Source organism: Dreissena polymorpha, chromosome 12, assembly GCF_020536995.1.
Source record: "Dreissena polymorpha isolate Duluth1 chromosome 12, UMN_Dpol_1.0, whole genome shotgun sequence".
Lineage (NCBI taxonomy): Eukaryota > Metazoa > Mollusca > Bivalvia > Myida > Dreissenidae > Dreissena > Dreissena polymorpha.
The window spans coordinates 18,950,993-18,964,267 of NC_068366.1; the positions used below are offsets into that span (position 1 = coordinate 18,950,993).

General features: G+C 34.1%; 1 protein-coding gene across 1 annotated transcript; it reads left to right on the plus strand.

Annotated features, from left to right (window-relative positions):
- Positions 1–10,157: 10,157 nt before the first annotated feature.
- LOC127852415 (uncharacterized) lies at positions 10,158–10,964 on the plus strand. Its single transcript, XM_052386370.1, has 3 exons — positions 10,158–10,323; positions 10,573–10,719; positions 10,879–10,964. The coding sequence occupies exons 1-3, from the start codon at positions 10,158–10,160 to the stop codon at positions 10,962–10,964; spliced, it is 399 nt and encodes a 132-aa protein (XP_052242330.1).
- The last annotated feature ends 2,311 nt before the right edge of the window (positions 10,965–13,275 follow it).

The window sequence follows — 13,275 nt, forward strand, 5'->3', positions numbered from 1 at the left end:
TACCGCCTTCTCTAAAATGTGGAACATTGACCCCTATTTATGAAAAGGGTATGGACAAACGTCTGCCTGGTAACTATAGAGGGATCGTAGTCTCTGACATTTGTGCAAAAATCCTTGAAATCATTTTGAAGATAAGAGTAGACAACATCTTTGACCCTCAGCAAAACCAAATGCAGTGATGATTCACGGCAAAAAGTTCTTCGATGAATGCGACCTATATAGTCTCTGAGGCAATGGAACACCAAAATGAGACACTCACACCACTTATCTTAGCGACGCTAGACGCCCAAAAGGCCTTTGATCGGGTGAACCATAGAATCCTTTTCAACAAGCTATACCACTCGGGGGTAAAAGATCAATCGTGGATACTTCTAAGTAACCTATACCGAGAATCAACGGTAAGATTCAGTTGGGATGGTGATTTGTCAGATGCCTTCATTCTGAAACAAGGTACCAAACAAAGGGCTCAACTGTCTACAACTCTCCAAAAGGTGTACCACAATCGTCTACTGATCACAATTGGAGACAGTGGCTTGGGGGCCTTCATAGGTGATACACGCGTAGCGACGCCAACATGTCCTAACGATACGGCTCTCCATGCAAACACCCAGGAAGAACTCCAGGCCATGCTAGATATTGTTGAGTACAACACCAAGCGAGAACTTGTTAAAATAAACCCGGATAAGTCAGAGCTTCTCACACTGGAATGCACGCAACCAATGTCAAGCACCTCGGAATTGACCGCACTGCTAAGAACACAGTTGCCCCCAGATGTAAGACTCAAGATAGCACAGAGAACAGTATATGCTGCACTAGGGCCAGGACTACATGCCAGAAGAGGACTATCACCAAAGGTATCTTTTCATGTCTGGAAAATGTACGTCATGCCGCGGTTCCTTTATGGTATAGAAGTACAGGTGCTTTCATCCACATATCTCAGGAAACTAGAGGCCTTTTAAAGAAAGATACTTCGACATCTACAGGGCTTGCCAGAGAGGTCATCGAACGCAGCTGTCTATGCCCTGGTAGGGGCCAAACCCGCTGTGCTGGTCATTAAGAGAAATCGCATGGCACTTTTCTTGAACATTGCACGTTTACCAGGATCAGTTGAACATCAAGTCTTGCACCGCCAAGTGACAATGTCATATCCAGATCGTAACTCATTTTCAACAAGCATACGTCAGATCCTGCACAAAAACAATCTCACTCCACCGGAAGATCTACTACAGAATCCCCCGCCAAAACATCAATGGAAGACCACGTTCAGAAATGCAACAACAAACTACTGTGAGAGCACCTGGAAGGAGGAACTATCAATACAATCTACTGCAAAGTACATACAAGTACAATCTGCACCTATTGGACATCAACATAATATTTGGGCATCGACCGATCCAAAACCACATGAGATCCGGAGAGCTGAACTCAAAGCCCGGTTCCTTACAGGAACCTATATCCTGCAAAGTAATACAGCCCGGTTCACTCGGAACGAGGTATCTGCTACCTGCAAGCTGTGCAACATTGGTGACGAAACCAGGGAGCATCTTCTACTGACGTGCAAGGCTCATACAGAGGTACGAAGCGAGGGAATGAACATGCTGCAACAAATTATTGGGAGACAGGCGTTTGCTGCCATTCGTTGTAATAGGGACAATCAATCGAGAAAGCAGAAGACTGATGTCGAGAGATGGTCACAGATCTACTGCGAGCGAAGCATTTCATCTCGAACAGACCAACTTTCTGTAGCAATATAGTGGGTATCTAAATTATGTATTTTCCATCATAAATTGTCCATATTATACTTTTGTGGGTTTTGCATGACCAAGTAAGCCAACAATGACATGAACTGACACTAACTTATGATAAAAGGGAAACGAATTGATATGCACGAAAACTGTATATAAGTTGTGTTCTGTGAAACTGTACATATGTGCATTGTGAATAATATTGATTCAAGCTATCCTCAAGAAAACTTCTACTTAGAGGATTGATCCGAAGCGAACGGATTCAGCCCCAAGAAAACAACAACGATAACAGATATAGTAATGTTCGCAAAACCGGGAACAGTATCGCATATCTAAAAAAAATCTGCTAAATAAAGGCTATTTGGTTTTCCAATATATTGTTCCCTAAAAACGCGATACGGTCACAAAACATAACGTATGGAATTTGAAGCATTTTACTGAATATGTTGAATTGATTTTGGAATCAGAAGTACAGTCAAACTATTCAGAAAACATTTTTATATCAGGTTTATGCAAAGAAAGTCTTTGTTTAATAACTTCTTTTAGCAAGTTTAAAATTCTTAATGATTTATTCTTACGATTGAAATCGAAACTGATATAATTTAAGAGGACAGATATATATAAAGATTTATATAATAATAATATATAAAAAAAAATTCTATTTGTGGCGCTAATTGTCATGATCGGCTTAAATGGAAGCTCAGGTAAGATACTTTTTAATAAAATAAATAAAATGGCATGGGTAATACAGATTTGTGCTACTATATCCTAAAATATTGATTATTGAGGTGATGCCTACACTGACTCTGCATTAATCTTAATGTCAACATCGCTTAAACTAGAAACGACATAGTAAGAATAACAAATCATATGCGATTATTTCTTTTGTTACACAATCAATGCGTTAACTTATACAAGATTTCGATATACGTGTTCTCAGATGCAAATAGATCGTCGCTTATATGACCATTTGTGTTCGTTCGGAAAACTTGTTTTTGATACTTTTCTATGCAACAATACAATAACAAATTTAAATTAAAATAATCGTACATAGGTATGATTCAGTAAATGTACGAATACTTCTGCATGTTTAGTGTGCCCACATACAGTATCAAGCTTCGTTTCATCAATGCAGCAAATACGCTACTCGAACTAAATGCATTTGTCGACTTGAAGATGTAGTAAGTGTGTTCAACCTTTTTTAGAAAAATGCTGATATAAACGAGATAAAAACTACAACAACGTTCATATTAAAACGACTGGACACGTTAGTAAGATGCGGAGAAGACTGCGAGTGAAATATGAGGCTTAGTGGATGGATTGGTGGTGAGAAAGATGTTCATATATAAATATATAATAATAACAAACACGATTAAATCGTTAAATCAAAATCGAAGTAGGGAACTAGCATTGTCATTCTCGTTTATTTAAATATAACAATTGCGCAATATATTTTTTTACCACTGGTTATTAAATAAAAAGTATTTAATATGATAATGATCATTCGAATTGTTTAAGCGTTTAGGATCGATACTTTTTAATTCAGTCACATAACACCCTGACATTTTATTCTGAAGTGTTAAATGTTTCATTTTTATGGTCATAATTTTTTTTAACAATATAATTTGATATTAACGTAATTTACATAAATTACTACAGCATGCAGTTTTATTATTCAGCAATTGCTATTAATATTATCGCTTTCACATGTGGGAATGTACTCATGGGCATTTGTTATTGAAACTAAAACCATTTCTTAAATTAAATAATTTAATCATACGTAAACCATTTTGTCACAGTTAATAAAAACGAACTTACATCGCCCCATGTAAAAAACCTGAGTTGTGAATGTTGTTTAATGCAGTTCCTCGCAGGTTGAGCAACTAAGAAAAGGTTTGTTTATACAATATTGTTTTTATTAACATTCGTTACAATAACCTTTATATTTGCTTCAGTGATATAAATGAGCCTCTCTCTGTGAATAGGGTTTTTAACGCATGTGCGTAAAGTGTCGTCCCAGATTAGCCTGTGCAGCTCGCACAGGCTAATCAGGGACGACACTTTCCGCTTTTATGATATGTTTTGTTAAAGGAAGTCTCTTCTTAGCAAAAATCTAGTTTAGGCGGAAAGTGTCGTCCCTGATAAGCCTGTGAGGACTGCACAGGCTAATCTGAAACCACACTTTACACATATGCATTTAACCCCCTTTTCACAGAGCACAGCTCAAATAAATTAATCGTTAGAGTTGTCCTTTATTTTCTTAAAGCCTTTCAAGCCCTTGAAGAGCGAGTGAACGCATTGCAACTCAATGTCATTGACCTCAAGAACGAGGAAACCGACGAGCAAAGATTTACTAAAATTCAACTCAGAATTGACGAATTAAGACAATCGTTATTTTCGCTAGATTATAAGAACTCCAAACAAGGGTAAGTTGAGCAAATTAGCTCAAAAGATGAAGAGCTGTCTCTGAGTTTATACCGGGATGCGACTGCTGCGTCCTTTCCAACAAACAAAGATGACGATCATATGCATATTCGTGATTACGCAGGAGAAGCTTCGGATGGAGCAGTCTTTCATGTCGGTGAAACCGCCACTTATCCGCTAATCGAAACCAGAAGACACACCAGAAGTGAAACAATTGAACGAAACCAATCCGCTAGGTATTGGTCGCGTGAAAGATGTTATGAAATAAAATTACCATACCGTACACTAAACTAAAATATAGTATTATACAATTATATTATAGTCTTGCTATTTTCACATAATTTTATTATAGTCTTGCTAGTTGCATATCATTAATTTATCAAGAGATGTTTCCATAGCATTAGTGGTGTTTTTGTTATTGATTGATGTATTCTCTTTTGAATATCAATGACCATTAATCTGATCCAAAAAGACCTACAAAGAATGTTTCCAGAAGTCAAATGACGGCAACATCTATAACATCTAATACAGGTTCGATTTGAAATTAAGATTATTGACAAATTGCATACGATATATAATAATACGATACTAAGCTATAGATACTATAGATGTACTCCAATTGTAAAGTATGTTAATTTGGTTGTAAATGATTTCAATACTTCAAATTGAATATTCATTTAAGTGTGCTATTCTGATAAACCTTGTTCAGGCAATTGATATAATTAATGTTTAATGATTAAATAAGACCAAGCGTTATTCGACAGATTCAACAGGATTTTGTGTATGGAGATGGTGATTATTGGACGTTTTTGGCTTCGCAACAGCAGAGTTTGGATTGAAAGGCTGTTAAAATAAATCAAACTATCATATCGTAGATTTTGTATTCCAAACTATATCATGAGGCGTATTAAAGAAAAATATTTGTCCACCAAATGCTGTTTTCGAGAAACCCATATTAAAGAAACATATATGCGAAAGAGTTTAATTAATCATGTTATTAAAGTGATATTATAGGCATCTAATGGTATATGATATGTTTATAGTAGTCTATCGCAAACCTTGTTTATTTTTGGTGATTTAAATTCATATACACTTATATTTGTTAATGCAGCATCAACATACTAAAACAATATCCCGGATATAGAAAGATAATGCATTTGAATATCAACCGTACTTTCGTTTTGACAACTGACGACAGAAATGATTCGATGTACGATGTGAGTCTAAATGTAGTTTTTATGCAGATTCGTTCATACGACACAAAGACACGATTTTGTTTTACGGATCATTTCGGCTAAGAGGACTGGGTGAGTCATGTAAAATATCGAATATTATATATTGTTTTTATAAACAACCGGTAGCAAGATGAGTTGTAGATAATTGGTCAGTTATCACATTTTACTAACTTTTTTGACCTGTTAATTCTTTTCAGTTCAATTCAACAGTGAAAAATGCCCATAATATCACTTTAAATATAAATTGATATGTACCCCACATATAATTTAATAAGTATACCCGCTCATGAAAGTGAAGTCAATATAATAAAGCAAACAACGTAAAGTAACTTTACTCCAGACCGTTTAAGCCATTATGGCGTCATGCAAAATGGTGTCGTATTTATTTATGATATACATCAAGGAATATGTTAGCAAATTTTCACCTTTACGTTTTTGCTGCTGCTTTTGAAGAATGTTTAATTACAGAAATGTTTGGTTTCAATATATAATACCAATGTTTGTTTTTTTACGATTTCGCTAGTTCGCGTGTAAGTAATGCAATATACTGTTTCCTTTCGTCGAATATTAAAGAAATATCTTTAAAAACATAAGGTTCCGACCATAATTATTAAAAAATAATTCCAATCTTGATTTCTTTTTTATCTCCAAATAATTGGTTCATGTGTTTAAAATTATATACTACAAACCATTGAGAAAATCGTTGACAAATGATTTGGCCTGCGACCAGGCGTTCCCAGAAGCCATGGTCTCTGATATGTCGAGCCAGAGAACTGTACGAATGGTTTCGCCATTTCTGATTATGTATGTCTCCATCGGAACATAAAATAGCAATATGAGTAAGCATAGTATATATTCTAAAAAGTATTAGTAAATTAAGAATTCACCTTGTAATATCACATTAGTAAAACACTAATGGTTTTCGTTGGAATGTGAAAATCAGATTTTGTAATATTTGGTATAATACCGCGCACATGAACATGTATAAGCAACTTATCTTTTCTGAGAATCCCATATTAGTTATTTATTAGTATGCGCTTATTAACTTGTATTAAGCGTGTGCTTTGCCGTTTGATTAAAACATGGTTTATTCTTACATGTGCACTTTTTGTGTCCTTTTAAATGCATTGTGTTCGATAAGCATACTACCATTCATGCAATAAACTATAATTTACACGGCGTTCTTAGCAAGTTTATTTCATAAAACATAATTAGCAATTGAGTAATTGTATTGAATCCATGACAGCGATTGCTTCGTTAACACTTAAATCACCTGGGTTTTTGGTACATACATGATTTGTTTGAACATTTCATGTCGAGCAATTGGATAATTTAATTCAATTCCAATGTCAATACATATCTGTAATAATCGTGTGCAACTTTAATTTTAAACAGCCACTGAAATTATAGAATCGGGGGTCTTGCTTTGTCCAAGAATTATTGTAATCACAGACGGCAAACCAACAGAAACTGGCTTGCGGGGCGGACCCGATATCCAAACCAAAGGAGACGAAGTAAATTGTGTAGTTTGTTTGAACATATTTATATTTTTATAAATAGTTTAGTCCATTATTTATAAAAACTATGTGTGAGCTCGTTGACCTGTATATTGTGAATCCAACTCAACTGTTGGATAGGATATTTAAGAAATGTGTTACAATTTGATTGTGGAGTTTATAAATATTTAGTGGGTGTTATCGCTCTGTTGAATCGCCGATTAGTTATTAATAATGCTAAAAGCGAAGTATTACTTACATGTGACATTTTTCGCAGACGCTTTTGACAATATTGAGCGCTGTGCAAGAAAATCGGAGTCATGGGGGCGTCGGTGTTTTTTGTCGGCGTCGGAGACTTCGACGAGGTATGAACGATCAAATTTACCCACAAGTCGGCAAAATATATAAACCGGGGCTAGATCAATGTTGCTTTTCTCTGACATGAACAGAAAAATACTGTTAATTTAAAAAATAATTGGATACATTAAAATAGATATGTACATTAAACATTTGTATAACATGACCTACGCTCCAGGAGTGAAATAACGTAATGCTCAAGTATGTTTATTACACGGGTGTTATTACACTAGTTATATAACTATGAAATGACGTCATTTTTTTGACGAAATGACGTCATTATTCCAGCGAATTTCTTCAGTTAAACTCTTTTACAATGTGAATAAACGGTGGAAAGAGCATAAAATAAAAAGAAAATGTGTTGGTCATGTTATACAAATAATCTTAGATTCGTGGTCATTTTGTATTGAATTTATTAAACTCGTCATCTAAATAAAGATAAAAACTCGACAAGCCTCGTGTTTATCTTTATTTAGATAACTTGTTTAATAAATTCAATACCAAACGACCACTCATGCACTATTCTATATGTAATATATGCTACTGAACTTTTACCGCACATGGTTCCATATCTCCGATTTTACAAAGTAACATGCAAACATGTGTACACGATTCAGAGTTCATGTAGTGTTCCTATATTTATTTAATATCAAATAAACATTATGTTTAATAATGAATACATTATTCTTAGGAACATGTTTTTCTATAGAACAAAAGTAATTAAGTTTTGATTTAAAACATTTCGGGTTAAACGTCAATAGTGTCTATTCTTTAATGCAAGTAGGACTTCTTAAAACTCGTTTCGGCATCCAAAGGGAGGAAGAAGCTGTTTGCTTACCAAGATGGACGGAGGTTGGCGAAGAGAACATATCTTTGTGTAAGACGTGCTTTGATATTCGACTGTCTTCTAAACAGTTCATCGGCTATTATAGTATATTTTATACAATACCCTACCATATTTCAAAGTTTTAGTAGCATTGCTAAATTAAATAACGCTGGCATAAGACCGGTATATGGGGGTTTGACTCTTATATGCCAGATTCTCATGTATTGAAACATTGCTTTGACGTCATACATTGTTCTCGCTGTAGGCCACCTTAAATGAATAATTTGACTGGTAGCTGTCAATGATTAGTGTTTTCGTAAAATGTGCATGTGGTGATAATAATGAAAATGCGTGTCAATCTGTCATTTGAGAATACGTGAACTATGTTTGATATTAGATATAAGCCTCAAACTGTTTATTTTGTACAGTACTTAGCGCATTGCTTTTAAGCAATCCGATGCAATACATAATCGACAGTTTTCGTGTTGTTGTTTTTTTTAATTTCATAACGTGTTTTAACGAATAGAAACGTGCTTTATGACTTTAGCACCAGGTGGGCTTGAGTTTACATAATCTTATTAAAATCATATTCAGTCTATCGCAACTATACTATCCCTGACTGGATATGATGGCTCCACGTTATTGGTAACGTTTAGATGACCTTTCCTAGAATAAATTAAATCGATAATTGCAAAATGTTGTTGTTTCACTTTATAATACGTTCTCAAATCGTGGCTTTAGAAAAAAAAACAATGTCAATAAACTCAGTAGGTCTGATAGTTATACTGTAGCGTAGGTCATATGAGGATCACCTGTTGCGACCTTCCAAACATTTACCGGTTTTATTTTAATGAGATTACATTCACCTTTACAAACATGCTCTTCTCATTTCATTGGAGTTCGCCTGCTTACAGATCTTCATCGGTTATTAAATAGTACGAGCGCGTTTTGTGTACAAATATTGAATAAAATAAGTATTTATAGTAAATATTGTCTTTTGATTTTGTTAAGGCGGAAGAAATGTTTGTTTTTAATTCTATAGGCTTTTACGGACTTGTTTTTTAGACGCAAACGAACTTGTTCGACGATTCATCTTTCATAAGGAGTGCCTCTGTGCTGTCGGAGGAAGATAATGTAAAGTTTTTTTTAATGTTATTCTTTATTCTTATACAACGCATATCTTATAGTTCACACATATCAGTAAAGTAGTAAACTACCAGCGAACTTCTCCTGTCTCTTCACACAACAGTGTATAGTAATAATACTCCTTCACTTCTGCCCAACACTCTCACTTATATGCTGACATAAAACTTATCCGGGTAGTATTGAGTCTTCGGATCGTCCAAAGTTCGTCCGTTCCGTTTTTTCAGAGTTTTTTGGAAACAAAAATGTATATTAGTGATTAGGGTATGATTAAACAAATGATTATTTCAAAAATTATAGAACTTTGAAAATATTATTAATCCAGATAATGTCGTTACCAATGCCTGAATGAATTTCATTACTTTTTATTATAAATTTACGTTGCAAAATACAGCTTGCAACTGTTCATTGTGTAACTTAATTTTGAAGACTTCTTATGTATGTTATCTGTCTTGAAGCTACTGCACAATTCATATGTCTACTATTTCTGGACAATACTGGTCAGAAAACGAGTATATGGCGTGTGATGTTCAATTATCCGACATGTACGCATCATATTCTCGACGTAAACCCAAAACTTCGTTTGATCCATACGCTGCTGAGAATGTGTTTAGTATGCAACTCTTTCAGAAAATGTTTATGTCATATGGACAAAAAATCGTATGTAAATATGTTCAGTCATACATTGAACGGTCTGGTCATCTTTCATTTGTGTTTGCAATATTGAATTAATTAATAACTAAAATTACATTATACGAATTATTAACTTAAGTTATAGTAAATCAATTGTATTTCAATCATTGCGAGATGCTCTCCAATTAATTAATTAATATTAACAGCCCAATAGCAGCACTACATTACTAACACGTGACATTAAAACTTCAACACACACTTTGTTTAGGAGGATATGCAAGCCATTCGAGTTGACTCAATGGCACGATTAGGACAAAGGGAAGAAATGAACAATGCGGCTTATTTTGAAAATAAAAACGAAGCCTTTCCGGTCATTGGTTCCCGAGTGCGCCGAGGTCCTGACTGGATGTTCGATAACCAGGACAACGCTGGACCTGGAACCGTCGCTGGGCACTCAGAACATGGTTTGATATTATTGTGTAGCATTTTCTCGAATACAAACTTCAAAAGAGCATTTAATTTAAACTAAGAAATTATTACACAACGCTTCTATCATATAATGAGACGTTGGGCGCAAATGTTGTTGTACTTTGAGTCGATATGAAATATATATAAAACGTAGCCGTACATCTCGACCAGTGTCCCATAACTAGTTATATTACAGAAGTCAAAGCACGTCGTTATTATTTGCTTTATGCGTATCACATTTTCAGATTTTAAAGTCTGGGTAACATGGGATTTCAATAAAATGACTGGCATGTACAGATACGGTATGGGAGAATACGACGTGCTTATCTCGGATGAGCCGCGTGTGTTGAAAGCTGGAGAGAAAATAGCAGTTGGCTGTCGAGTGAAACCAGGTAATGTGTATATATTTACACTATGTAATGAAACTGTATTTGTTAAGACTTTATATTCATCTGTGCTTTAATATTTCGAATCTCGATATATCTTGTCTCGTTTTCTTTTTAATGATTTGGTAATGTTGATATAAAAAATTGCATGGGTTTCTTGTATAGGTAGGGAGGCTGGATCGAAAGATGTATCTGGTTCAATCCAAGGTGTAGTAATACGCATGAACTCAAAGAATGCACATGTACGTTAAACATATTTATTTACATATTATATTTTAGTTTTGCGGTTTTGTTTCATATTCGTTTACGATGAAAACATGTTTAAATTGCACATTTTTGGTATGGAACACAACAAATTACTATTAAAATTATTACATTCATTATAATATTCATCATCATTAGTATCGATATCGTTAGGATATTGTTAAAAAGTATAATAACATTATGTTATAAAGGTATTTTTATACGTACAAAAGTATTATATTACCGATTTCATATAAAAGGTGCGTGGGGACAATGGCAAAAGTGGTGATTACAGCTATGGCGCAGATGGACGATATAAAATAGAGTTGTGGTAGGTAGTTTGACACCTAACTTTATACACTTACAACGAGAGGTATATAATGAAAAAGTACGTAAATTAATATATAAGTATTCAATACTTAATGGATATCATTTAAAATTGGTTGAGACAACGAAGCCCACATACACAATTATTTGAGTTTGTGTTTAATGAATACTTATCTCAATAACTCTTGTTTTTAGCAAATCAAAGGGTCAAACAGGCGACGATAACAGCAACACCTCTACATGGGGCTCTATCACTAGGTCGAAAAAAAAAACAAAAAAAACATGCGAGTTCATGAAACAACACAGATAATGCGTTAGTGTCTCATTGATATGACGGTTCCTAGTCGTTGATCCATATTTTATTCCTTTGCGTTTACGTTTATTTTGTAAAAACTTACTTCATGTTTTGATTTTAAAACTATATTCTTTAATCGATACACATTTTTTTATATAAATGTGTCATTGTGTACAAGGACGTTTAAACTTTTAGCGTTTGAACATGTAACAAACAGTATATGGCGTATATAGTGTTGGGCTTAATTTCGCACTAACCAATATTAATATATTGTCCGATTGTCTCGGCATCACAATTTGGGCGTGTTACTATGTAAGCAATATTTACGACAACACGTTCTCTTATCTTTTAATCGATAAGTGCAATTTTATATTAATTCGACAATGTCGAAACTTTTTTTTGTGTTTCATGATTTTTGTAGTTAATTAGCTATTTATCTAAACAATTTTTTTTTATAGAATTTTAGTTTGAGATACGACGTTCATGAAACTGTTTTTAATATACGATTAATACAAATGCTCCAGTTATATTTAAAAGGTTTGTTCGTGGAGATGAGTATTTATAATGGAACATTTTTCATATATAGTTGATGTTTCTCATTAAGTGCGCATATTTTTGTGGTTCAATTCTTTAAATAAATAAAATTAGTAATCGTGAAAAGTTAATTTTTGTTTAATCAGAGCAAACTTATAGCTGGTATTGACTTTTTAACAAGTTCGCCTACGCTATTAATATTTCACATTTGACAACCAAACTATAAAATTTGGCATTTTAAAACTTGTACAGCTTCTATTATTAGTATTCTTAATAAAAATGCTGGACTATGCTCTTCTTTGAAAGCCACCATGTTGTTTTAGGCAACGCGATTTTCAAGAGTTGAATATAGCCATTTTAAGAAATCTACACTAATGGTAACTCGCCAAAATTAACCATACATAGCAGTAACTGTTCCATTAGTATTGAACACTATGCGAATAATTATAGTCCAAGATGTAAAGACGTGTCCAGTTTAATTGATAGATGTAGCCATTAATTAAATAATGACAATAGGAAACGATACGAGCTTGTTTATTGTTTATAAAGTTTTACACGCATGGTGACAAGTGTGCCCGTATTTTCATCACATGCATGTGTTTTGTATGAAACCCGTGAAATAAAACATGCTGTGCCGCCTGTAAGTTTTGTTTACAAGCTGAAACAAAAAAAAATCACTGTTAACGAACCAATATGCATTTGTAAAGTTTAAAAGAAAGAAATTTCATAATGTAATATGTACAGTCGTAAAAAGCTCATCTCACACACGTTATCAACCAATCAGAGACGGTTTAATTTTTTAATGAATTTATATTAGCACAATAAAACTGATCCCTTTGCAATGATTCTGATAACAGCACAAATTATTTTCGAGACATAATGCAATCGACCAAATTTAAAATGCCAACATTTTTGGCATCCAGTTAATATAGTTGTGACTTTAAAATAAATTATCTTTGCTCAAAAATATAAATCTGAACGACATTCGGGTCGTTATATCCGTTCTCGATTATTTTACGACCATTGACAATGAAAAGCTTCATAAATCACACATACAACTTTAGAGCGCGAAGTCACGTGACTCGTAGAATTTTAGAACGAGGCTGAACGTGTAGCCATTTCTAATAGTGCCACACAACGCCGCATGTAATTTCAACAATTCA

What these genes read in the sequence shown, in the direction of transcription:
- LOC127852415 (XM_052386370.1), top strand. Translation starts at nt 10,158, where the DNA reads ATGGCACGATTAGGACAAAGGGAAGAAATGAACAATGCGGCTTATTTT. An exon ending in CGCTGGGCACTCAGAACATG is followed by an intron (nt 10,324 to 10,572) that starts GTTTGATATTAT and finishes TCACATTTTCAG; the next exon opens with ATTTTAAAGTCTGGGTAACA. An exon ending in TGGCTGTCGAGTGAAACCAG is followed by an intron (nt 10,720 to 10,878) that starts GTAATGTGTATA and finishes TTTCTTGTATAG; the next exon opens with GTAGGGAGGCTGGATCGAAA.